This window comes from Carettochelys insculpta, chromosome 2 (assembly GCF_033958435.1).
Source record: "Carettochelys insculpta isolate YL-2023 chromosome 2, ASM3395843v1, whole genome shotgun sequence".
Lineage (NCBI taxonomy): Eukaryota > Metazoa > Chordata > Testudines > Carettochelyidae > Carettochelys > Carettochelys insculpta.
In genome coordinates, this window is record NC_134138.1 from 275,938,575 (window position 1) to 275,964,922 (window position 26,348).

At 53.5% G+C, this 26,348-nt stretch overlaps 1 protein-coding gene across 2 annotated transcripts in view; it reads right to left on the reverse strand.

The window, feature by feature from the left end:
* NBEAL2 (neurobeachin like 2) overlaps nt 1–26,051 on the reverse strand; it is a 197,528-nt gene extending 171,477 nt beyond the window's left edge. For both annotated transcript variants that reach the window (XR_012644109.1, XM_074985256.1), the window contains exon 1: nt 25,738–26,051. Coding sequence is in view for 1 of the 2 variants with exons in the window: in XM_074985256.1 (XP_074841357.1) it covers nt 25,738–25,788 (51 nt within the window). In the remaining variant the exon portion in view is untranslated. The remainder of the gene's footprint in view (nt 1–25,737) is intronic.
* Between the last annotated feature and the right edge of the window lie 297 nt (nt 26,052–26,348).

Genomic DNA, 26,348 nt, shown 5'->3' on the forward strand with positions numbered 1-26,348 from the left:
AAACAAGAGAATTTGCTGGACCACGGGAGGTCAATATTGCCAAGCAGTGTTACCAGCACCTCCATTGCTGACTGGGCTCTGAGAAGACATTTAGGGGGAAATTACAGCTGCACAGAACGCAGAGCCAGGGCCGGTGGCTGTAAATAAACTGTACGGGACCAGAGGAAACGTGGCCACACCCATGATAAGGGGTCATCTGGCTAACTGAAATCACGTGGGATTACGGAAGTTGCTGGGCAAGTGGGCTCTGGATTAGACAGGTCCAACCTCTACTTTGTGACCACAATTATGCTGATCAGCAGGACCCTTGAGGGCTCCTGCCCGGCACAAGCCAGTGTCAACCCAGCTGCCCATCAGCTCCGACCAGAATGCTACAGAAACGCCACCAAGTTTTCCCCCATCCCGCCTGGGTTTGCTGCACGGAGCCTCTAGCAGCGTTATCCGCGTAGCTGAAAGCAGACGTACACAAAGGGCTGGACGGGACAGCAGCAGGCGTGAGAGAAACATGGGATCTCCGTTGCTATGAGGTTGTGCGCTCCATTTCCTCTTCTCATCATCTGTACTGGGACACAGTCCCTCACCCTCACTCCATCCGCTCCCTACTGCGCACATTACAAGCAACTGCCGCCTACGTACGCCACCCACCCGGCAAAGCCAATATTTGCCCAGGCCCACAAGCTGAGGAAAGGAGGGGCCGAGCAGCTCGCTGGTTTCCCACAGAGCACCCTCCTCAACATCCAGGCCAGAACGACAGCTGCTTCAGAGAAGAGCCCCCGGGCTGATTTGTGGCCTGTTTTCCAATGCTTTAAGGGAGAGTGCTGCCAAGACCATCCCGGAGCAAGGCTGAGATTTGGGCAGCTTCCCCCACCAACGTCCCCTCTGCTTCTTAACAGCCCTAAGTGGAATAAAAGTTGTTCTGTGCAACAAAACGTGCCGATGCGCACCACCGATAGATGCACAGGCTGCCCACTGTGTGGGGCTGTGGGCAAATCAGCTGGGCAGCACCTGAATCTCCCCCACATGCCCAGCTTACAGGGAATGTTGCCCCGCACCCTGTGCCTGCTGGTTCGCGACTCCCCATGCCTCCCCCACTCCTCCAACTCAAGGCCAGCTGCAAACAGGGGGTGGAAGAGTCCAGCTCCTACACCTGACTCTCCCTCGCACAACAGCAGAGGCTCCTTCAGAGCTCGCAGGTGGCTGCCCCCGCAGCCCAGCTCCATTCCTAGCCCCAGAGCTGTCTGGTTGCTGGGTTTCTCCTCATAACTCTTCTACCAGCCTGGTAAGCCTAAATCAGGCTTGGCAGCTGCAGCAAACCAAGAATGGGGAGTGCTGGACAAGGAGGCTGGGGGTAGCAAAAATGATTAGGGGCTGGAGCACATGACTTATGGGGAGGATGAGGGACTCAGGCTTATTGAACTTACAGAGAAGTTGACAGGGAGGCGTGGGGGGATTTGATAGCAGCTTTCAACTTCCTGAAGGGGGATTACAAACAGGATGGAGAGAGGCTGTTCTCCGTGGTGACAGATGGCAGAACAAGGAGCAACGGTCTGAAGTTGCAGAGGGGGAGGTGGTCTAGGTGGGTTATAAGGAAAAACTACTTCCCCAGGCGGGTGGTGAAGCACTGGAATGCGTTGCCTAGAGAGGTGGTGGATTCTCCATCCCTAGAGGTTTTTGAGTCCTGGCGGGGATGGTTTAGTTGGGGTTGGTCCTGCTTTAGGCAGGGGGCTGGACTAGACGACCTCTGGAGGTCCCTTCCCGCCCTCGGAGTCTGGGATTAGCTTTACTACTTCAGCCAACACGCAGAGGCACTCCCTTCTGAAGCACCGCTCACATGAAGGACCAGGTCCTGGGGCCTCTTGGTCACCAGCTTCAGCCACCCTCATCGCAGGAGCAGCAAGGCGGGGTCTGCAACTGGGTGCTCTTCGGCACCACCCGTGCGTTCGGTCCCACGTGCAGCAGGGTGTGGGAGCTTCCTCCCGCCCCTGCTGACATGGGACTCACGACAGGGCCCATGGGTGCAGCAGCCCTGGCAGTGCCATGCCCGCAGCAGCCGACCCCAGCAAGGGTTCATCAGGGAGAACCATTGGCTGGGCTCGGTGGGGAGACACCCAAGCTCCCCCACCCCTGGGGCTCTCTGAAAGCAGTGAGGGCCTCGGGCAGCTTCTCAGCCCCCAGGGCTCATTAGGTCGGAGAACCCCAGAGCCCCAGTGGAGCCAAGCTCCCAGGGCGGAGGGGAGCTGGAATTGCTTCTGACCAAGACCAAGTCCCCGGCCCAGGCATGGTCCAGCAGGCGCCCTGGACCTGGTGCTTCCCCAGCAAAGCTCAGCACAATGCTCCCCGTCACCCGCACGGGGGTGCTGCCTCCCCGTCTGCCACTGAGGCAGGGTGTGAAGGGAGGAGGGACAACGACACTGAATGGGTTAACACAAGGACCTGCACAGTGACTCTGGACACCCCCCAAGAGCAGGAGGGGCGACCCTGGACATCCTCCGCCCCCCAAGAGCAGGAGGGGCTACAATAGCTGTTCCCCCAGTGAGGCATCAACCTATGCCGGGAGCTGGCTGTTTCTTTCAGCCCTGTAACCACCTCCATTATAACCCACTGCTCCCTGTTAACTGCACTACGACAGCCTCGGGGCGCCTGCGCCGTGCTAGGCGCTGTACAAGCATTTCCTCCTTGCCCCAAAGAGACGCCAGCCCAAGCGGCAAGCCAGGGTGGGAAGGGAAACTGAGTCAGAGGGAAGGGACTTGCTCAGCACCACAGGCAGGAACAGAAGTGAAGTCTCTGAGCCACACCTGGGCCTCGGGCGCTGGGAACCAGGCACTCAGCCTGGCTCCCCGCGCTCCAAGGGACGCACTCAATGCCCCAGAGTGCAGGCAGGGGGAACTGCGTCAGCCCCTCCAGTCAGTCGCTCCTCCTGCCAGACGCGCCCTCACACAGCTGCTCACCCCCAGGTTCCCAGCTGCTTTGGCATCTCTGGTAGCCCACTGGAGACCGGGCCCAAGTGAGGAGACACCGGAGCCCCCATAGCTGGAGAACGTGGCCTCTCCCTGGCTGTTGATCCCTCAGGGAAGCCAGTGACATCCGGCCAGGAGTAACCCACCCCGGAAGCAGCAGGCGGGGGGCAGAGAAGGAGGAAGAGCCCCCCCCCCCCCCCCCCCGAGTCTGGTGGAAGGGGGCTGCGTTTGAGCAGTGACTGCAGTTCTGGGGGCAGCAGACAAACACCTCCCACATCACAAGGGCACCGGTCACAGCTATCTGCCGGGCTGGGTGCTGGGAGACCTGGGGCTGCCAGGCTATGGGTGCCCTCTCGTCACCTCCAGGAGAGCAGGGGAGCCACCCAAACGAAGCCACTCACCGTGAGCTCCCCGGGCAGAGAGGCGCAGGGGCTCAGACCGCAATGGGGGAAGGAGAACAGGTTGGCAAGGTGACTCACTCCGGCACCTAGAGCCAAACCGCGAACGAAGCCCGCAGCAGGGGAAGGGCCAGGCACGGCCCTGGTGCTGTTTGAGCTCAAGAGGCGCAGCAGATGTCAGAACAAGGAGGGGAGAGGCGAGTGCACTGAAAGGACAGAGTCTGCAGCCTTCCAGGGCAGAGCGGAAACTCTCCAACAGAGCTTTGCCTCCCCTGGCTCCAGCCAAGGGGGAAATTCTCCCCCAGTGTCTTCCTGGGCCATGGAAGGAGAAGGGACACACCAGCCATCCCAGCCAACTGCCAGGGCCAGGAACAGAGCCCAGGCAGCGGATTTGTCCTCTCCCTGAAGAGGCCTGTAGAGCGGCGTATTTTGCTGGTGGCAACCTCCCAGAGGCCTGAGTCTGGGCCACCGCGCTTGGCGCTGCACATACCTCCTAGCAGCATTTCTTAAACTTTTTGACCCTGCACAACACTTATGAAAATGCCCTTGAAAAAAAAAAAAAAGTTGTCGCCAGAACCAAAAAATAAACGGTAACACACACACACACACGCACACACACACACACGCTACTAATTCCTCGGCAGCTGCATTTTCACTCACCCCGGCTTTAAAAGAAAAAAAAAGAGAAACGTAACTCACTGTTTGCTCCTGTTGGCGAAAATAAATTCAATCGTCACGCGTCACTGGCCGACACCAAGAAGCCGACTGAGCAGCACGTGCACCACAAGCCGTTGCCAGGCCTCCGCAGAGAGAGGAGATTTTGCCGGGGTGGGGGGAGAGAGGTCTAGCACGTTAGACAACCTCGCTGTGGGGCCAGACGACCACCACTCACGCCAGATGGAGAAATAACACTGTGTAAGTGTTTTCCATTGCCATTATCGCCATAAAATGGTTATTTATTGCAAAGCTCTGAGTTACTTTTCCGAACGCTCATGACACACCAGTGTTCCATGGAACGTAGTTTAAGGCACGCTGGACCAGACAGGCCCCACCCCACCGCGCCCCTGGCTAGATACAGGATGCAAGACACCACTGGGGGTCGGGAAGAGGTAAATACAATCAAGGGGCTGGAAGCATCTCAGAGGTCACCTCCTCCCTCTAGTTTAATAAGGAGACATCCTCCCAGCACTTGCCAATGCCCCGCAAACAGCGGCTGAAAGGGGACCGTGGGGCAGCCTGGAGGATTATTACAGGGAGCTCTGCTGACGGGTGGGGACCATGTGGGTGGAAGCACACAGGACCACCATGCTGCAGAGCTTAGCTTCCCACACCGCCAGAAGCAGCTGCTCCAGAGTTTGAGTCATTCGCAAACAGCCTGGCTCAGAAGACCGAAAGGCAACGCCTTGGCGGGGGCCGGTAGAGCATGGGATGGATCTGCTGGAAGACAGCACCAGACGCTGAGATAGCGACCAATCGGAACTTGCATTTACGCCAGCGCCAATCACCTCGAGGGATCCCCAAGCGCGTTACACGACTGACACGGAAACCAGCATCAATGACAAACTGCAGCCACCTCTGGGGTGGGCCATGGCAGCTGTCTGACACTGGGTTTTGCCGCCAGCCAGGCAGAGCAGGTCCCCCTGCAGCAGTGCATGGAAGAGCCTGAAGGAGGCTTTCCCAGCTAGAAGCTTTCCAGATGCCAAGGCCTTGAGCTGGGCCGCACAGCCGTGGCTCAGGGCACACTGATCAGCACTGGGGAGAAGTCGGGGTGCAACCAGAGGGGGCTAACAAATTCTTACCCAGGTGGTTTTCCTGCCAAGATCCCCAAATTCTGCTGCCCACAGACACTTCCTGCAGGGGCTGCTCTTCTGATGGAAAAACCTTTTCCAGCCCAACTCGACTCAGACTCAGCTCAGCCCAGGCTTCCCCCACCTGCTCTCATCAAAACCAAATTGAGCAGATCTAGAGAAGTGGTTGTTTACCTCTATTCGGCGCTGGTGAGGCCACAGCTGGAATATTGTGTCCAGTTTTGGGCCCCCACTATAAAAACGATGTGAATGTGCTGGAGCAGGTTCAGCAAAGGGCAACAAAAATGATTAAGGGTCTGGAGCACAAGACCTATGAGGATAGGCTGAGGGATTTGGGCTTGTTTAGTTTACAGAAGAGAAGACTTAGAGGTGATTTAATAGCAGCCTTCAACTTCCTGAAGGGGAGCTCTAAAGAGGATGGAGAGAAAGTGTTCTCAGTGGTGTCAGATGGCAGAACAAGGAGCAATGGTCTGAAGCTACAGAAGGAGAGGAGTAGGTTGGATATTAGGAAAAATTACTTCCCCAGGAGAGCGGTGAAGCACTGGAATGTGTTGCCTCAAGAGGTGGTGGAATCTCCATCCCTCGAGATGTTTAAGTCCCGGCTTGATGAGGTCCTGGCTGGGATGACTTAGTGGGGGCTGATCCTGCTTGAAGCAGGGGGCTGGACTTTATGACCCTCCTCAGGTCCCTTCCAGCCCTACGAGTCTATTAATCTATGAAATTGCCCTTCCCCTGCCATGGCCACTGAGGAGTCTCCCCCGCAGAGCTGCTGCCACGGTGCTGTTTAACAAGGCGGGCTGGTGCTACAGCTTCTGAAAGCCCTGAGCTGCACGCAGGGACAGCCCCCATGCACCCCTGCCAGAAACAGGAGCCCGGGCTGGGCGGAAGCGGGCAGACAGGAGGACGAGACAATAGATCGCAACTGGGAAGACCTGGATTCAGTTGTCCATAGCTGCTGTGCACTTGGGGATCCGGAGGTTAAATCCCGTTTAACTGGTTAACTAACTAGACAGGTGTGCGGGGGTGGCTGGGTGGAGCTGGACCGTGGCTGGAGCATCCCCGCTCAAAGTGCGCCAGGCACTGGGGCTGCTCTGGACAGGACGAAGCACCCCGGCTTGCAGAGCTGCTGTGGGTGGGGAGCGCTCCCGCACAGGCAGAGCGGCCGCCATCTGCAGCAGCCACCGGCACACGGCAGGGCAGCAGGCCCTCCAGTTGGGCAAAAGCACCTCCGGCCTCCACCTGCCCCCCATCCCCTTTTCCATCAGCCCTTCCCCCCGGGTAGTGCTCCTCCGGGCTGGCCAGAGCACGCCTGTAGGGACGGAGCAGCCCCCTGCCCATGGTGGGCGGCTCCAGCCTGCACCAGTTAACCGGCTACACTTTAACATCTCTAATTTGGAAGTCATTGAGTTCCTCAGCTTTAACATCCCTCGTCCATCTTCTCTACGTAGATGCAAACTCTGAAGTAGGCAGTGACCCAAGAGAGATTCAGGGGCCACCCATCTGAGTAGCAATGCGCACACAGTGCCCGTGGCCAGCAGCATCTGTTTCTATTGATGGTGCACATCCACACACGCCTTGGTGCACGTAATAAACTTTATTCCGCCCAGGGACGGAAAAACAATTAGAGGACACACTGGGCACTCAAAAAGACGTGCCGCGTACTTCTCAGTAAGCTGGGGAGAGGCGATGTAGCGCCAGCGTGCAGACCTGGGCAGCCAAAGCAATCCCCCGGAGCTCTGACATCGAGAGCAGTCACGACTGTGATTGGCTACCCGTGTGTTAAACGCTGCAGTGTTTATAGGGGGATTACATGGTCTGTGTGTCTTTCATGGGAGGATCAATGTCTCTCCACTAATATTTGTACAGCAGCTTAAGACAGCTGGTCCCAGGCAAACACGGTCGACCCAGGACGGTTAGCCAACCAACCGTCAGCAGGCAGCAGAGCTCGGCCATTGCTGTTCCCATGCAAGCAGCTGCTCTTGTGCAGTTTAGCAAGGGATCCACCCCAGGCTCCCTACAATGGGGACAGTAACCAGCACCTGGATAACACGTGGCAAGCATTTAGGTTGATGGTTTCCAGGGTGACTGGGGATATATCAAGACAAGGGGATTTTTATTTCAGCTGAAACCCATTTTTCTTCCTCAAGTAAACTTCTGATGTTCTTAATTTTAACAGATACTCAATGTCTCTCTAAGCAGCGTGAAACTTTGTTCCAGCCTGAGTTACATCCTCAACCCAGGGAATTACAGTCAAGTCAGTTCAACTTCTGTGCCAGGAAAGATAATTGAGGTAGTAGTTAAGGAATTCACCTGCAAACATCTGGGAGAAAATAAGGTGAGAGCTAACAGCCAGCCTGGATTTGTAAAGAATAAGTCATGCCAAACCACTCTGATAGCTTTCTTTGATGGGGTAACAAGTCTTGTGGATAAGGGAGAAGCAGTGGATGTGATAGACCTAGACTTCAGCAAGGCATTTGACACAGTCTCGCACGATCTTATCAATAAACTGGGCAAAGACAAACTTTAAGGCGGGTGCATAACTGGCTGGATAACTGTTCTCAGAGGATAGTTTTTAACGGTTCACAATCATGCTGGACGGCCATAAGTGGCATTCCACAGGGATCTGTTTTGGGACCGGTTCTGTTCAATATCTTCATCAACAATTTAGACATTGACATAGAGAGGACGCTTGTTAAGTTTGCAGGCGATCCCAAGCCGAGAGGGATGACAACTGCTTCGGAGGACAGGGTCACAGTTCAAAGTGATCTGGATAAACTGGAGAAATGGTTTGAGGTAAACAGGATGAAGTTTAGTAATCACAAATGCAAACTACTGCACTTAGGAAGGAACAATCAGTGTCACACATACAGAATGGGAAGCAACTGTCTGGCAAGGAGTACTGCGGACAGGGATCTGGGGGTCAGAGGACCACACGCTAAATACGAGTCAACAGTGTGATGCTGTTGCTAAAAAAGCCAGGAGAGCTGGGAACAGGACATGAGACATTGTTCTTCCACTCTGCTCTGCCGCCATTCGGTCTCAATCAGAGTATTGTGTCCAGTTCTGGGCCCCGTATTTCAAGAAATGTGGAGAAATTGGAAGAGGCCCAGAGAAGAGCAACAAGAATGATCAAAGCTCTAGAGAACGTGAGCTATGAGGGAAGACTGAAAAAAAAATATGGGCTTGTTTAGTTGAGAAAAGAGAAGACAAAGGGGACATGATGGCAGTTTTCAAGTACCTAAAAGAGTGTCACAAGGAGGAGGGAGAAAAATTGCTGTTCTTAACTTCTGAGGATAAGACAAGGAGCAACGGGCTTCAACTGCAGCAAGGGAGGCTCAGGTCGGACATTAGGAAGAAGTTCCTACCTGTCAGGGTGGTCAAGCAGTGGAATAAATTGCCAAGGGAGGTTGTGGAATCTCCATCCCCGGAGATATTTAAGAGCAGGGTAGACAGACCTCTAACAGAGATGCTCTAGATCATGGCTTCCCAAGCCAGGGGTGTGCCCCCCTTGGGGGGCATGAAGAAATTCTGGGGGTCATGAGGCAACCCAGCCCCCCCCCACATCATTCCCCCACCCCAAGAGCCAGCCAGCCTTTGCTTCCAGCACCTGCCACTTTATGTGGACGACTGGGTGCAGCCACTATAAAAAGTGGGCAGCTGGCAAAGACCCACATGGAACTAGCTGCCTCCTGCTAAGGTGAATGAGTGCGAGTTGGGGGAGAGGAGGAGCAGGATGAGGTTAGATGGGGGGTTAAGGGTGCCTGGCTCAGAGCAGGGGGATGGGGTAAGAGCAGGGGGCTGGTGGTGCCCGGCTTTGGGGGAGGGAAGGGGCTCAGGCAGGCAGCTTGCAGGACTTGGGCACCTGGCCCCGGCAGTGCAGGGCTCAGGCAGCTCGGCCTGGCAGGAGAGTGGCTGTCCCCGGCAGTGTGGGGCTCGGGTGGGCAGCTGGCCTTGGTGGCTGGGCGGGCAGCTCCGGCAGCACAGGGCTGGGGCAGGCAGGTAGGCGGCTGGCACAGGCAGCTCTGGAATGGAGCTCAGGCATCTGGCCAGTTGGGGCTGCACCAGGCACCCACAAGGGGCCAAGGAAAATTACTTGTGCTTATTTTAATTTTAAACAACATTTTTATATAAGAACATAAGAACGGCCACACCGGGTCAGACCACAGGTCCATCCAGCCCAGTAGCCTGTCTGCCAACAGTGGCCAGTGCCAGGTGCCCCCTTTAAGAGGCAGTTTCTCTCCAGGGGCTGCCAGCTGGCATGGCTAGGGGCACTAGGCTTTCAGTCTCAGCCCCCAGAACCACTCCAGGCACGAGAAGACATACGCGGCTCCCATTCTTCACTCCCCCGGCCACTTCCCCCACGGTATCTCACCAGGCCTGCTCCTAGAAAGCTGCTCGAGACAGGCAGGCATGTCTGGAGGGGACCCGCTACCCCATATGGTTATCAGAGAGGCGGCTGAAGAGACAGAGGGGCAGGCAGCCTTGCCAGAAGCTGCAATTGCCTGAGCGTCTTCAGATCCCCAAAGGACAAGAGCGGCAGCAGATAACGTGGGGATTCGGCAGCTTTGCCCTCAAACCAAAATTTCCTGGCTTTTGGCATGAGTGACCCGCCCGGAGAAGCTTATCAGCCAGCTGGAGCCCCCAGAAACTGGCAGTGGCATGGATTTGAGGGCAAGGGCCACTGGGGGGATAGGGCGCTGGTCTGGCATGCAGGAAATCTGGGGTCAAACCCCAGGTTACCCAGGCCTGGATGTTGCAATATTCTCTGACTCGAATCCAGCAAAGAACGCAAGCAGGCCCACGGACTAGTCTAACACTCAGGAGACATGCCTGGGCTGAAGTCCAGTGCACTTAAGCTGTCAGTGTCTGTGCCTCAGTCTCCCCATCTATGAAATGGGCATAAACACCCTCAGTTTGTTTCACACTTTGGCTGTCCTGTCTAGCTAGGCTCAGGCCCTTCAGGGCGGGGATTGCCTTCATGTATTTATACAGTGGCCAGAACTAAGGGGGCCCAATCTAAGCTAAGCCACTAGCGGCAAGTGCTTAAACACAAACTCGTTAGATAACCTGTCATTTCCCAGCCTCTCACCCCAGTGCTCTGGGTCAGGCCCACAAGAGGGAGTGTCTTGGTAAGGACAGGGAAGAAGTGCTGACTCTTGTACAAACAGCAGCTAGGCAGAGCAGAGCCAGTCTCCATTGTACAGCCTTATCTGAAAGACAAACAGCTTCCAGAGATACTAGGTTATTACAAGCCTGGGACTCCGAGCTCAAGGCTTGTTTGTGGCTGTTCAGGGGTAAGATTCCCCCCTCTCTCACACACAGCCCCACCGAGGCCAAATGGAGGGGGTGGTTTTCAGAGGGGTACCTCAGAGACCAGGATCCCCTGAGACTCAGTTGGGACACCAAGGACCGAGCTAAGATCCAGTGCTCTGCCAGCAGAAGGCTAGCGCAGCCAGGATGCCAGGGCCAGACCCCTGCCCCTCCCAACTTTTTAGAAGAGAGCAGATCAGATCAGTATTTAACCTGGTCTAAAATAGCACCGGTCCAAAGGGATGGACACCCTGCTTAGTCAAAAGCAAGAGTTATTTGGGCAGAAAACGCAGCTCCTAGCAAGACGTTAGGTGCGGATTGGATTTGAGGGCAAATATCTCCCCCACCGATAAGAAATACAAATAGTCCAGAAGCTGTCTGCTCCCTCTCATCGCCCCCAAATCACTCCTTGCACTCCACTCTGGAGAAACCTCCAGCCTGAAGCTGACCTGTCCTAATCCAAGCACCAGTTGCAGTCACCGCTACCCAAAGACATCCCAGGAGCCAGCGTCACCTCTCAGCAGAGCAGAGTAAGCCAGTCACAGTTGTCTGCTCCTAGCTACGGACTTCAGCTGAATTTTCATGAGGATAAATGCAAAATAAAGTAGTGCTGGGATTATATTTTCCAATGGTTGCATAAAATGATGGGATCTGAATTAATTGTTACCACTGGAGAGAGAGGTCTTGGAGTGGTTGTGGACAGTTTTCGGAAAACATCTGCTCAACGTGCAGCAGCAGGCCAAAAAAAAGCCAGCAGAAAATTGGGAAACATTAAGAAAGCGATAGAGAAGTCAGAATATCTGATTGCCGCTGTATAATTTCCATGCTATGCCCACATCTTGAATACTGTGTACAGATGTGGTCGCCTCATCTCAACACACACACAGTTGCAGTGCAAAAAGTTCAGAAAAGCACAACAAAAATGAGTGGTTTGGAATGGCTTCGCTGTGAGGACAGATGAAAAGTCCCAGGCTTATTAAGCTTGGAATAAGGGGAGATATGATAGAGAGCTACAAAATCATGACTGGAGTGGAAAAAGTGAAGGAAGAAGAGTTATTTATGCCTTCCCATAACACGAGATCTAGGGGTCACCAAATGAAATTAACAGGCAGCAGGTTTCAAACAAACAAAAGGCAATATTTCTTCACACAGCAGCGTTAACCTGTGGAACTCCTCGCCAGAGGATGTTGTGAAGGCCAAGACTATAACTGGGTTCAAAAGAGAGACAGATAAATTCATGGAGGAGAGGTCCAGCCAGGGTTATAGGCCAGAATGTACAGGGATGGTGTCCCCAGCCTCTGATTGTCAAGCTGGGAAGGGACAATAGGAGAGATCACTTGAAGATTCCCTGTCTTGTTCATTCCGCATGCGACACCTGGCAGAAGACAGGATACTGGATGAGATGGACCTTTGGTCTGGCCCGGTATGGCCATTCTTACGCAGCGTGACCTGCTATCTAACCCAAGACAGTAGATTTCACCCAGCCCCTCCCTGCAACACGCCCAGCTCATGAAGTCAAGACGAAGCATGTTTTCAAGGAAGGCAGCCAGCCTTGAATGAAAGGTTTATGGGTCAGAGAATCCATCACAGCAAGTTGTTCCAGTGGTTAATTACCCTGATTGCCTGGAGCAAGGTAGATGTTAGACAGCGGGTCACAAGCTCCCTCAGCGGACTGTTAATGCTCTGCCTCAGAGAAGCACCACCAAGGTCAGCCAGCAGCCACATGGCTCGCCTCTAACGAAACCAGCTGCATGTGTTTCTGAAGCAGGAAGCCAGAGGCAGCTGCCACCTCTTTGCTCCGGAGAAAGGACGAAGCGTTTACAGCGCAGACTGCTCCATGCACACACAGAGATCACACCTCACTCCGTGCAAGCCCATGGGCAGACATGCAACACTTCAGCCGCGAGAAGAGCCAGGAGAAAAAGTCACAGCGGTTTCCACACTTCACAGTGTGCCAAAAAACATGGCGAGCCACGAACGATCCCCAGGCAGTTCATGTTACCATGTGGTGGCACTCAGCAAGCTCCCAGGCACTACAGAGCTATGAGCAAAACATCTCCCCGAAAAACAAATGGGCTGCAAACATGGGCAGTGCAGGAAGGAGGGGTTCGTTGCTAAGGAACACAGCTAGGACCCAGGAATCTGTTTCCTTACCAAGCTTTGCCGGGCCGCATGGACACAGGACACATCATCTAATCTGTCTCATTTCCCAGTCTGAGGTCCCCATCGCTTTGTCTGCAGCTGTGTTGTTCATATTGCAGGAGTGCCCAGAAGATCTCATCCTGGACCAGACCCCTCTGCGCTAGGTGCTGTACAGTCACTGGCTGGCCCTTCCCTATTGTTCTATACACTACATGCTGGTGTTGACGGAGCAGTGACTGAAGTGGTCAGGCAAAGCGGTAAGGAAAAGACCTGAAGAACATGCAGGGGGAAGTACAGGACCTAACATGAGATCTTAGGTTGGTTAGGATCTCTATCACCGTACGAATAACCACCAGGCGAGAAACAGAAGTTCATTGTCTCCAGGGATAGCCGTGTTACTCTGTACCTGCAAAAATAATGAGGAGACCGGTGGCATCTTGAAGACGAGCTTTATCTGGGCATAAGCTTTCATGGACAGAGACCTGCTTCGTCAGATGCATGGAGTGGGGCAGACCCGCCCGTGCCATCTCCACTCCATGCAGCTGATGAAGTGGGTCTTTGCCCACGAAAGCTGATGCCCAAACAAAAGTTCATCAACGAAGACAACAGGAAGTCCTGTTGCAGTTTGACTAACAGGTATTTTGGAGCATAAGCTTTCGTGGGCAAAAGTCTTTGCCCATGAAAGCTTATGCTCCAAAATACTGTTTAGTCTATAAGCTGCCACAGGACTTCCTGTTGTCTTTGAAGATACAGACTAATGCAGTTACCTCTCTGACACAAGTCTCCTACAGGGCTCTTTACACAGATGATTCCATTTACATAAGAACTATCATACCGAGGCACAACAAAGGTCCATCTAGTCCAGGATCCTGTCTGCTGACGGTGACCAACAACAGGTGTCCCGGGGCAATGAACAGAGAAGGAACCATCAAATGATCGTTCCTGGCACCCATTCCCAGTTTCTGACAGACAGAGGCTAAGGACACCCTCCCTGCACAGTCGGGCTAACAGCCATTGAGGATCCTCCGTTAATTTATCTAGCTATTTTTCAAATCCTGTACAGCACATCACCACCAGTCGTGAAGAAAACCCGTAGGTAGATAAAAGGCACAAAAACACTGTTCCATTTCCTGATTAATGGGTCACTTTTAACTCTTACATGTGGCTACATGGGCAGCCATTTCTTTGGCCATGGCCGGCCCCACTCCACTCGCTGGCTATACACATAGCCGCAAAACCTCTGATCATCCCTACAGCCCTCTCCTAGTCAAAAGACACAGCAGCACCCTGATTTCCAAACAGCAGACTTAGGAATGACCCATGATATGGCCGCCCCCCTCACCTCCACCCCTTTTCTGCCACCCAGTGGAACTTATCTTGTAGCTAATGTCCAAGCAGTTGCACTGGTTTGAAAAGACTGAGCGGGATGGCAGCACAGAAACCAGAGGCTATTCATTTGCTATGTACTGCCACTGACACAAAAATGCCGAACCCTGCTGCGTTTTGAAGATTCAATTTCATGTTATTAGCACCTCAGTCTCCAGTTAGTCTATAAAATAGGAATCCTGAACACTTGCAACAGCGATAAGATGATAAGAATATCTAAAGAGAAAATGACTTATTGCAATGAAAGAGCTATTCCTGGTCCCTATTCAGGCCCATTCTGACCCTGTAAAATTTGCATATGAATTCCAGCTGTACAGGTTCTCACGGCACTCTGGTTTTGAAGTTTGTTTTTCTTGCTCATGTACGGTAACTTTCAAGTCTGCGTGTGTCCGGGGAGGTTAAAATGTTCTCCTGCTGGTTTTTGTTAATTTAGAGCCTGCCTGTAGTCATTATGGCGCAATTCCTTTACAGGGAAGAACTTTTAGAACTCAACATGAGACCGAAGCTTAAACTTTTTGGCTCAGTACTTGACAGGTCTTTCATGGACGGATGTGAGCCACAGGCATCCAGAGCTGCTGATGACCATTGTGGGATAAGAAGTTTGATCTATGTCTAGATAGAGCTGCAGCATAACCTCCTCACAGGCCGCTACTGTGCAAGCTTCCTAAATGTTGGACAGCGAGACCACAAACATCAGACCTACTTGGGACTGGAGCCAAATTGGATAACCAAAAATCCTGAGCCCCCAGCCTCCCAAGGAAGAGACGGCCCAAGTCCGCAGCTCATCAGCCCCAAGGGGACGGTGGTTCAGTAAATAGAGCGAATCAGAGAACAGAAGCTTGGATAAAGTGGATTCCACTGTACTTTTGTCCTGATTTAGAAGGAAGCTGGAGGACTGAGTGGGTCAGGAGAATGGGCCAGTTGTGAGGTTTTTCCCTCCCCTATTGTCCACAGGGGAACAGCCAGAGATGAAACGCACCTTGATTAGGTCACTGCTCATTTAGACGTTCATCGCTGACTTAAAACGCTTAGCCCGTCAAGCAAGATGCTGGCAGACAGAGCTGCCACTGTCAGCCATCAAGTAGGTCTGGAAAACAGTGCCAATGTATCAAAGTAAATGGAATCCATTTCAACAGACTTACACACAGATCAAAATAAAGCAAGTCAGGCAATGTTAAATGGCAGTTTGATGACAGATGAGAGACAGCCATGGAAGCTGACTAAACCCTAGGTAGTTTGCTAAGCTGAAGAGCAGCTGCTTGTACAACCCCATTGCAAGCACACACACTCCCAGCTCGCTAGAGATGTAAAGTCCTTCCCTCGCAAACTCAGTTGCTGTGAACATCCGCTGACAACTAAGGACTGGATTCTCATGTATGCCTTCTCTGCCCTGCGCGACTGTGGTGCTTTACCAAGGAGCATGTCTCCTCGTTACCCTGGTACAATTTATTCCCACGTGAGAAGGAATAGGCTATAGCAGTAGAAGGTACCTTTATGCCTGTATTACCGCCTGCACACACAGATTTTATCAGAATTATTGGTTTAAAAAAAATTCACACCGTGACCCAAGAGGATCGCACACCTGCAAGGACCAGCACTTGCACCAAAGCTGCCCGACACTAGGCTGGCTACATGAGGGGATCTTTACATGGGACGAAAGGTAATGTGCATTTATGAAGTCCCTTTACACTGCATGCTTTTGCTGCACTCAGACACACTGGCAGCCTTGAGGAGACCCCACTGCAGTAGGTACAGTGCATTCCCTGCTGGGGCACACGTCACTCCCCATACCAACTGCAGCCTCTGGAGCAATTCCTTCTGTGGCACCAGCCACTGCAGCAATCCAGTTCTTCTCAGCTCCTTTGCAACGGATTCAGGGACACTGCAGCAGCCGCAGGATATTTGTACGACACGTGCACGTTGTACAGGTGCTGGTGAACCTCTTCAGCTGGAGGGACACAAGGAGGCCCCCGTCTGCCCAAATCTGCGGATCCAGCTGCAGCTGCATGTTTCCGTATGCTCCAGGCAAGGGCTGGGTTACTGAGACAGATCCCTTTCAAACAGCGAGCACAAGATACCTGCCCCTAAGCCAGGAAGGTGTCTCAGCCTAGGCAGCCACCGAGTACACCTGGGCTGACCACACGCCAGTCGGGCCACCGCAGCTCCTCCATGGGAGGGCTTCTCTCATCGCTACAGTTAATCCCCCTCCTGGAGAGGTGGCAGCCAACTTCCACCAACCTTGAGCAGTCTGCGCTGGGGCTGGGTCAATGGAGCTCCATCTTGGGAGGAGTGATGGCTTCTTCACGCCCTAAGAGATGGAGCGGTGCCTACGTTCATTCCCTGTGCGGGCCAGCCCGGAGGCCACAAAGCCTGGGGCTCTGCCAGCTTGTAGCTGACAGCACAGCCGCACCTCCATCAACGGAAGGAGAAAGAGCCAGAGACTCCAGCCAGGAGGAGCAGCGACAGGAGCTGCTGAAGCAGGGACGGCTGCGCTAGGAGAAGGGGGAAGAAGGAACCTAGCTAGGGCCACACCTCCCAGATCTTGGACTGCACTAGGGAGACATCCCACCTCAACACCCAATTCCCCTCTCTCCCATGCATCCTTCAGGGAAACGGTGCAGGGAGGCCCAGCCATAGGGAACGGCAGAAGATGGGATTCTTGGAGAACTTTCTACAGGTGTGATTGGACTGGCTTTGCCCTGTGCCGATTACCTGCTCGCTCCACTTCACCTTCAGTCTGGACCTTGCCTCTTAGCCCCTTCTTCTCTGCTCTGTCCTCACCACGCCCTCCCATTTAGGGGATACTCCCCCTGGTCCCCTACCCCAACTAGCCACAGCATCGGCCTGCCAGTCACACCAACACATCTGTCACCTGGCTGGGGTGTTCCACCCCTTCCCCGCCCTGCGTCATGAGCTGGGACGGTTCTCTGGCACCCTGCTCATAACCAGGATAGCTTCAACCCACAGCTACACCCAGGCCACGCCTCCACTACAAGATTACGTTGACACGCAGCACCCACCCTTCTTAAATCGTTTGTGAGCGCGGGTGCACCCGGCTCCTTGGGCTGCTGGCGCGCGTCCTCACCAGGAGAGGCAACAGGGGCAGGGATTCCAGAGGGGGCACCTGCCCCTGAACCGACCAGGCTCCACCCCCTGCCCCGCCCCTTCCCCAGCTCCGCCTCTTCCTGTGGAAACGCTGCTTCCCATCAACGCAGAGGCAAACCTCCTACGCCCTTGGAGCAGCGCCAGCTAAAAGCTCACGCTGCTCTTGGGCCGTGCCACGAAGGGGGAGAGGCTGGATCGCTCCCACAAATGGCATGGTCCTTAGAGTGCAAGCAGGAAAGGTGCCTTTGACCCCGGGCACCCCACACGTTACTTCTGCTCGTGGGCAGTGCTTGTACTGTTAGCACGGGGCACTGCGGGACTGGTCCTGAAAGCCAGGAGCAGCCTACACAAGCCATGCCACGTCTACACTGAGGCCACATCCACCCAGTGACAACAACCGCGACTCAATGGCTCCCCTTGGGGAGGCAGTGTTGCTAAATCGGTGCAGAGAGGCCCCAACAGCTGTGGGAGCCAACGTAAAGCCAAGACACTTTCCCACTAGCACGGGGCAGCCGAGCTCAACATAACTCTGTCGTCTTAGAGCAGTAGCCATGTTAGGCTGTAGTGTCACCAAAAGGAAAACACAAGCAGCCCTGTAGCACCTTAAAGAGTTACAATTTTATGTACTAGGTGGGTAAGACCCACTTCTTTAGAGTCTGCAGCAAAAATGAGCAGACAGGAGATTTTATACAGAGACACCTGGTTCGTGTGTCTGTATGTGCCCGTAGAGCATACGGACACCTCAGCAGCCCCAGCTGCAGCATCCTGGGCTGGGTGGTGGGGGGACTCTGCCAGCCCCACAAGCAGGAGCTGCTGGCAGCCTCAGCTGCAGGAACCTGGGACTGGCGGGCAGGGGTCCCCGGCAGCCCCATGGGGGGGGAGCTAGCTGGATACTGGCTCCTCTTTATGTTCATTAAAAACACTATTTATAAATCGGGGTGCGGGGAGGGGAGAAAAGGCAGGAGGCACCTGTCATTAATAGGACCTCTTGGAAAGAGGCAAGTAAGTGAAGTGGGCTGGGGTCATTCCTGCAAATATCGAAGGTGGGGAAACTGCCCTTGTGATGTGCAGGATAAATGAGATCTCTGCTAAGCGCACCCCCCACCCCCCAGTTAAAGGGTGTCAAACTGGCAAAAGAATTCAAATTCAGACGTTGCCCTTTGCAACCTGGTGTTAAAATCCCTTGCAGCAGGGCTAAAACTGCTCTGAGCCAGCCTAGGCCAGGCGGTTGGGCTGCCAGATGCCACTAGCACCTTGTCCAAGTTTGCCTTTTCCCAGGCTACTACTGGGGGAGCAGCCCAGCGCACAGAATACAGACGAGGCCTAGATGGAGGGGAAGGTTTCTAGGAATCTGGAGCCATTTTAACATGGGAACCCGCTCTGAAGACATTCAGCAGAGAGGGACGGCTCCAGGTGCTGCTCCCCTGAGCCAGCTCCAGCTGGCCGACATCCCCATACCATGCACTGCGGAGCTTGTCCGGGCCTGCCTGTCCACCTTCCAACTGTCAAAGCTGCCTAGTTCCCCGGCAGGCAGAGGCATGAACAATACCAGCCCAGCCCTGCAGTGTCAACAGCAGCCAGGAAACTCCTTCCCAGACACAAGGTCCGGGTCCCTCGTTTTGTACAAACCTGCAGGTGAGCAGCTGGGCTGATCGGATGCACGACTGGCCCCATTAACAGGCAGTACCTGCAGGCAGCCCTTCAATACAAGCTGCCTGCAGTCACCTTCTGTTAAGGGGGCCAATCACAACCAGCTGGAGATCTGCTGGGAGCCACGGAGAGACCAGCAGCTCCAGAATGGATTCTGCTGTCACGGAGACAGCAGACCCCTGACTACCCTGAGGCTAATGGCATTCTGAGTACCAGCCAGTGCCATCTAGCCAGGCACCAGGGCTTAGCAGCCAAATGACCTATGTCCTCCTCTCAGCACCAGCCTCCAGGCCAGCTGGTACATGGAGAAAGCCCCTCACCCAGGTCTAAACGGAAAAGGAAGTTTAGCTCAAGTTCTCCCTAGTTCTTCAGAAACTGGCAATCCTCAGCCAAGTTCCAAGGAGTACATGGGGCAAGCAGTTATAGGGAGCCAAAGCCCGCCCATTCCTCACCTGGAGAGTAAGAGAGCCAGGCGGGTAAGACAATAGGCTGGGACTCAGGCCAGCTCTACAGGAAGGGAGTAAGTCAATTTCAGATGCATAATTCTAGCCACAGAAGTAGTGAGAATCGACCTGTCTTCACTAAAGAAGGCTGCCAGGAGCGTTTCTCCCATCAGCCTCCCTGACTCCTTCCGACAGCGTGGAGTACAGCTCGACTTCCGAGCCCAGGCAGATTGATTTCACACGTCCTGACCAGCCTCACGAAATTGAACGCTGGAAGATCGACCCTGAGCGGATCGATCTTCTGCGTAGTATAGACAAGCCCTTAAAATCTGGATTGTATTCCCGGCTGGGTCAGGGACTCTCCTGTGTGACCCTGTCACCTCTCCCCAGTGTTTCCTGTCAGCTGAGCACTTGGATGGCTCCCAGGAGAGAGTCAGGTGCCATCCAGCTGATTAGCAGCGCACCCACAGTCGACATTGTGTGTTTTTAATGGTGGTGCACAGCCACACGTCTCAGGGCGCATAAAATTTATTCTGCCAGTGGATGGAAAAAATTAAAGGGCCCACTGCCCCTCCTGCCCCAGGCCTCAGTTTCTCATCTGTGACATGAGGCCAATGAATCCTTCTCCCCTTCATGCAGCTCCACCCAGGTGCTGATTTCAGCATCTTTGGGCATGACTGTAACAGCAGCTGGGGTTTTGTTGGGTGGTCAGAGGGCTGGAAGAAACTCACTTCTCCCCAAAGGCCCCTTCTTTCTGGTCCCATTTCACCACCTGCAGGGCGGCGGTGTTTAAATAATAACAGAGACGTAGCCATGTTAATCTACATTCTATTTAAAAAAGGCAGTCCAACAGCACTTTAAAGACTAACAAAATAATTTATTAGTTTTAAATAATTTTTAATATTGAATATCTAAAAATTTAAATATTAAATAATAATAAAAAAATGGCGTTTTGTGAGCGGTTCACACCTGGGCCCAGGTGGCCTAGTGGGTTGAGTTTGGGGCGTGGCCCCGAGAATCTAGTTCCCCCTTTTGGCAGGAGAGGGGTTCCCTGGGGAGGAGCTCCCCACTCCCCTCAGTACCTGGGGGAGGGTCCTGGGCTGTGCCCTTCGGCGGCTAACCGGGTGGCAGCTCTAGCCTGGGGCCTGCTGCCTCAGAGCCAGCTCCTGCCTCTACACTGATCAGCCTTCCCTCCCTTTATACCCCTCCAGGCCTGACACTGGCCACAGATGAACTGGGGTGGGGCTGATTGGGCCAACAGGCCCTGCCTAGCCTCCCTCTCACACTCCTACATGTTTTAATAAGGGCACAATGCTAAGCAAAGCGATTGTCTTCTGCTCCCTGGATCTTACCAGAGCAAGTGCAGCATGAAGAGAATTAATACCAATACCCAAGACCCATCAATCTGCTTGGTAAGGCTCTGGCACAACCTTTTAAAGAACTCACCTAGCTCCTGAACAGTGGCATTTTTTCCAAGCTGAGGAGTCATCAGCAATGTCAACCATTCTTTAACAGGAAAGGGTCAATTTACTGATGTGTCAGCCAGGGTTCCCTCTAATCTTCGTTCATGGGCAGAATAAATTTTGTTATGTGCACCAACATATGTTTGGATGTGCACCACAAGTAGACCACAGGCTGTCAGCAGTGGGCGCTCTGCTAATCAGCTGGGAGGCACCTGATTCTCCGCGGGCTGGCTGCCAAGCGCTCAGCTTCCAGGGAATGCTGAGGTCTACTAACCTGAGCACATGGCATCTTTCACCCCCCACATTGATTTTATCTCTGGAGCCGCCTAACCAGCCCCCTGGGTTTTATTTCACCCTGTCCTTCAGTGCGTATCAGAAAAATTAAGAGAACCGGATTTGTGAGCAGCAAATCAGCCCAAATCACACGATCAAAGCTTGCAAGCCTGCACTCCATTAGGATGTTAAGGAGAGATAACGATAGCTCTGTGGGAGTTCTCGTCTTTGCATTTCAAATGCAGTTGCCAGAAGATGGGCATTGACTGGCCTACATTCACAGCATTAGGTTCAGACAGGAGGCCTAGCCAAGAAGAGCAGCTCCCAGAGATTTTTGTAGCAGGATTTTTTCACAGGGCCTGGCATGAGTAAAGCTTCATGGACAAGACGACCCCTGGTGCGGGAAAGCCAACTGCTGTTCTCAGGAGCTTTGCATTTTCACATAGGAACAGGCAAAGGCAACAGAAACAGTTTTACTGCCCTTCCTAGAGGCTTGTATATGTACACCCAAATAGCAATTACCTTAGACAGGACAATTAATATCCCCCCAGCTCTCACTCCCTTCCTTCAATCCTATTTGATTTGTTAGTTTTTATTGTAATTCTAATTTTTTGGTCCTCTGTACTTACAAACGTCAGTCTGTATTGGAAATGAGATTGATCTGAAGAAGTGGGTCTGTCCCACGAAAGCTCATGACCGAATAAATTATTGTGTTAGTCTTTAGAGTGCTACATTTCTGCTGCTTTGTTTTGTTGGAGTACAGCCTAAACACGGCTACTGCTCTGTTACCATAGACCGGGAAAGCCACATGTCTAGAAATCCTCTACCACCACCACGAATGGCCCAGCCCTCCACAGGCCCTTTCGGAGATGCATTTACACATTCATGACCTCCCCTCTCCCAAACAGAACCAGCACTTTAAATTCACTTTCCAGCTCACTGTGTTATCCATCATGCTGTCTCAGATGCCCACAATTAAGAGCTGGTAATTCACGCCTATTAACACATTGCTCAGCAATGGTGACAGTTAAGTAGAGACACTCCTGCCAAGAGAGCTGAGTGTTTATCCTGGGGAAGATGTCATCAGTACAACCCGGATGCATACTCCTCCTCAGAGTTTCTACAAGATCTAACTGTCAATACCTCTCCTCCCAGTGAGCCACAGGGATGGGTTGAACCTCTCTGGTCTAGCAACATCCATGGGCCAGGGTGGTTTCAGTTCACCGGATGTCCACTTATCATGGGTGTGGTCCTATTTCTCACAGTCTCAAAGTCTGTTCATGGCCACCAGTCCAGGCTCTGTGTTCTGTGCTGTCCTTTAGCTGTAATTTACCCCTCAATGTCTTCTAAGAGCCCAAGAAGCAGCGGAAGTGCTGGTAATGCTGCTAGACAATATTGGCCTCCCTTGGTCCAGCAAATTCTCTGGTTGAGCACCAGTCTGGTCACAAGGGTGCTGAACTAAAGAGGTTCAATAAGTACCATATGCCCCTCTGCTCATAGAGCTCCAGGCCTTTACTTGTCCACTTCTTTCTCTTTCGAAACAAAAAGCAGTCAAGTAGCACTTTAAAGACTAGCAAAATAGTTTATTAGGTGAGCTCTCATGGGACAGACCCACTTCTTCAGACCATAGCCAGATCAGAACAGACCCAATATTTAAGGCACAGAGAACCAAAAACAGTAAGCAAGGAGGACAAATCAGAACAAAATGATCAAGGTGAGCAAATCAAAGAGTGGAGGGGTGTGGGGGGGGGAAGGTCAAGAATTAGATTAAGCCAAGTATGCAGACGAGCCCCTACAGTGATGGGCTGGGATGGGAACTTTCTGAGTCACTATAGGGGCTCCTCTGCATACTTGGCTTAATCTAATTCTTGACCTTCCCCTCCGGCACCCCTCCACTCTCTGATTTGCTCACCTTGATCTTTTTTTTTTTTTTTCTGATTTGTCCTCCTTGCTTACTGTTTTTGGTTCTCTGTGCCTTAACTATAGAGCCTGTTCTGGTCTGGCTATGGTCTGAAGAAGTGGGTCTGTCCCACAAAAGTTCACCTCAAACTATTTTGCTAGTCTTTAATGTGCTACTTGACTGCTTTTTGTTTTGCTAGAGTATAGACTAGCAGGGCTCCCTCTCAATTACTATTCTCTCTCTTTGTGTTTACCTCCCTCTCTCAGGTCCCCTTTTAGGTAACTCTGAACAGCAGCTCCACACACTATCAATTCGGTGAGTCCTAACCACCTCATTGGCATTAACATCCACTCCTGGGGGCTTTCAAAGAACACGCCGTGCCACCTTCCAGGACGTTCAGTGTGAATTTTTGCTTGCAAGCTATTCTTGTTACAGGGAATCTCTACCCCTTTTAATTACTTAGAGGTCTCGGTTAGGGATGGGGGATTCTTTTCAAGACAAACTGAAGACACCTGTAATATCCCTCCCCCTGAAATTCTACCACACATCCATCACCCTCTTTGGGTTCTGTGGCTACACTCCAAGCCCACAGACCTACCAGCATTCAATTTACCATCTCACGCCAAGGGTGAAAGAGTGCACCAAGTTTGGGGCACGGTGCCACACAGCAGGAAGACATAGACCCATGCTCACATTATAGAAAAAACAGAGACCCAAGGGTCTAATCTTGCTGTTATGCTGTAAGCCTTCAGATGGGTGTAGGTGAATCTCTGTTTAGAGTGGTGATTTCCCCCAAAGAATCAAGCCAGGGGACAGCAATGACTTCTTTACAGTCAATGGTAAAATTTAATTGAGAGTCCTATAGAGAAAATCAATTTCCAAAGGCTTTCGTCCCCAACCACCTCCCTCTTTACGATCATACTAGCCTGAGCCTTTACAAAAGCCAGAGGTGGTGGAAGAAGGCAAGCACCATACGATTTTATATCCCAAATGTTTTCTTCAGGTGAAGGAGGGACAGCTTGTCCCCCCACTGGCCCTCCCCTGCCAGGAGCAGAGTTTCTAGATAGGGCAAAAAGCTGAGAAAACTTCCTTTTCAGAACAAAAGAGGAATTCCCCTAGCTGATGTCACATTTACAGCACCAAAACAACCTGTGCTGTAAGGACGACATTTGCTTGCCGGAGCTATGCTAGCAGAATAAAATGAAGCCCACATCTGATGCTATCATTGGTACCAGCTAGTACCCAAAACAGAGAGTTGTGGGAACAAGAGACAGTTGGACATCAAACAAAAATATAACCCACACGCATCTTGTTGACATGAATATACAATGCCGGTCTTCCTCTTTCCAAAACAGTGTCCTACAGGCAGAGATCAAAATTCATTTTAAAGGAACAGTTTAAGCAGCTCTCAAGTCCCAAAGTCCTTCGAAATGACATTGCCGGCTCAAAGCCAAACAGCATTTAAGTTTTGTGAAAAAGAATCTTTACGGGAGACCAACAAACACACTTCATTGTTTAAAAAACACCACACATTTGATAGGAATCTGCTTAGTTTCCTCTTACAGCAGTGTTTCTCAACCTTTTTTTAACACAGTACCCCTTTTAAAATATATAAAGTCACCCTTGTACCAACAATTTTCAGCCATACAACTTTTTTTTTTTTAAAACCATTGCAACCCATTTGTTTAAACAACTTAATCATAACTGGTCCGTTAGAAGAAATTGCCTCTAGGCAATAAACTTGCTCTCAGACTTATGACTGTGCAAAGAGGATAATTAAAAAAAGTAGATAAACATAAAATCAGTCCAACTTTGTTATTCATAACAAAGCTTGAAAAGCACTGAGTTAAGGAACCCTCTGCACCAGCTCTGCAGGGATACACCTACCCGGGGTTGAGCACCATTGCCTTAAAGCACTTCCAGCTCAAACATTATCAAAGCCCAACCAGGATGCATGGTAGGGAAATTAAAAAAATAAATAAATAAATAAATAAAACAAATCAAAGGGAAGTAAGAAGCCGAGCAGGCCGGAAGCAGGGAAACTGACCAGTCACCTTTCAGCCTCTAACCTGGGCGACCTGCAACAAGCAAACAAATGCAAATCGGGAACTGCAGCCCTGGTAAGCAAGAGCCGCTTGAATTGAGCAGCTCAGGGGCCGGGGCCAGGCTCAGACTTAGAGGAGCAGAGAGCCTCACGCCTGGATGAAAGTTTCACTCTTGTCAACAAGCCCCACGCCTGGAGCCGAAGGGAGGGCGGGACCTTCCCCTGCCCGGCTTTCCTGGGCATCTCACAGCCCTTGGGGTCCCCCCCACCAGCCTCTCTCCCGGTTGCTCCGCACCACAGCAGCGGGGCGTGCGGGGAGCACCGCACCAACCCGCAAGGCGAGGCAGCGGGGAGCCGGCGGCGAGCCTCGCCCCCTCTCGAGCGCCTTCTGCGGCGGCAGGAGGGGAGCCCGAGGCGCGCTCCCCCTGCAGGGCCTGGCAAGAGCCTCCTTTTCCCGGGCTCCGCGCTGCTGCAGGGCTCGCCTCGCCCCGGCACGCAGGGGAACAGTCGCCAAGCGCTCCGGCGGAGCCTGCGGCGCACGGGCCAGAAGTCCCGCGGCCCCCCGGGCAAAACAACCGGGCGCAGGGAGAGAGCGGCGGCTCCCGAGGCGGCCGGGCCGGGGATCCTCGGGGGTGGGTGGGGGCTTCCCCCCTTGGCAGCAAAGCACCGACTCCGAACGCTTGTCAAGCCGGGGGTGGGGTGCGATCCAAGCGGCGAGGGAGCCGGCTTGTACTGCTCCCCCCCATCCAGGGGGCGCGGCGGGCAACAGGTGCGCCCTGGGCGGGTAACAGAGGCCCCCAAGCAGAAGGGGAGGGGGGTCGCAGGCGCCCCGCGGGGGGTGGCCCCCGCCCCACTCACCTTGGCGAAGTAAAGCATCCACAGCTCGTAGAGGCGCTCCTTGGAAGCCATGCTGCCGCCCCGCGCCGCCGCCCTATCCCCCGCGGCGGGCGCCGCTGGCTGTGCCCGGCCCCCGCCCCGTGCGCCCTGGGCGCATGGCCCCGCGCAGGCAACTTTCCGCGCCCGGCGGCTCCCGGCTGCGCGCTCCTGGCGGGCGAGCTCACTCCGCCATGGCTGCTGGGGGCGGCGGGGCTGGGCTGGGCTGGGCTCTCCGGGCGCGGCCCCTCCTCCGCCGGCACCTGATCAGCGAGCCGCCCCCAGGTGCCACCTGCTCCGCCTGCGCGCCGCGGGGCGGGGAGGGGAGGGACACGCCCCGCCCGGCCTCGCTTGCTTGCTGGAGCGGCCGAGCCCGGGGCGCGCGGGGTAGGCCGCGGCTGGAGAGCAGCCGGCCCAGCGCAGCGCCCCCTTGCACAGGCACGTGGGGGGCAGGCGGGTGCCCCACTGGAGCCGGGGGCGGGGCTGCCAACAGGTGGGGAAGAGATACCCAGCGCCCCGCCTCTCTGCAGCGGGCCGCAGGGGTTGGAAGTGGTTTGGGCGCGTTACCACTGGGAGGGGAGCCGGGCACTTCCTCA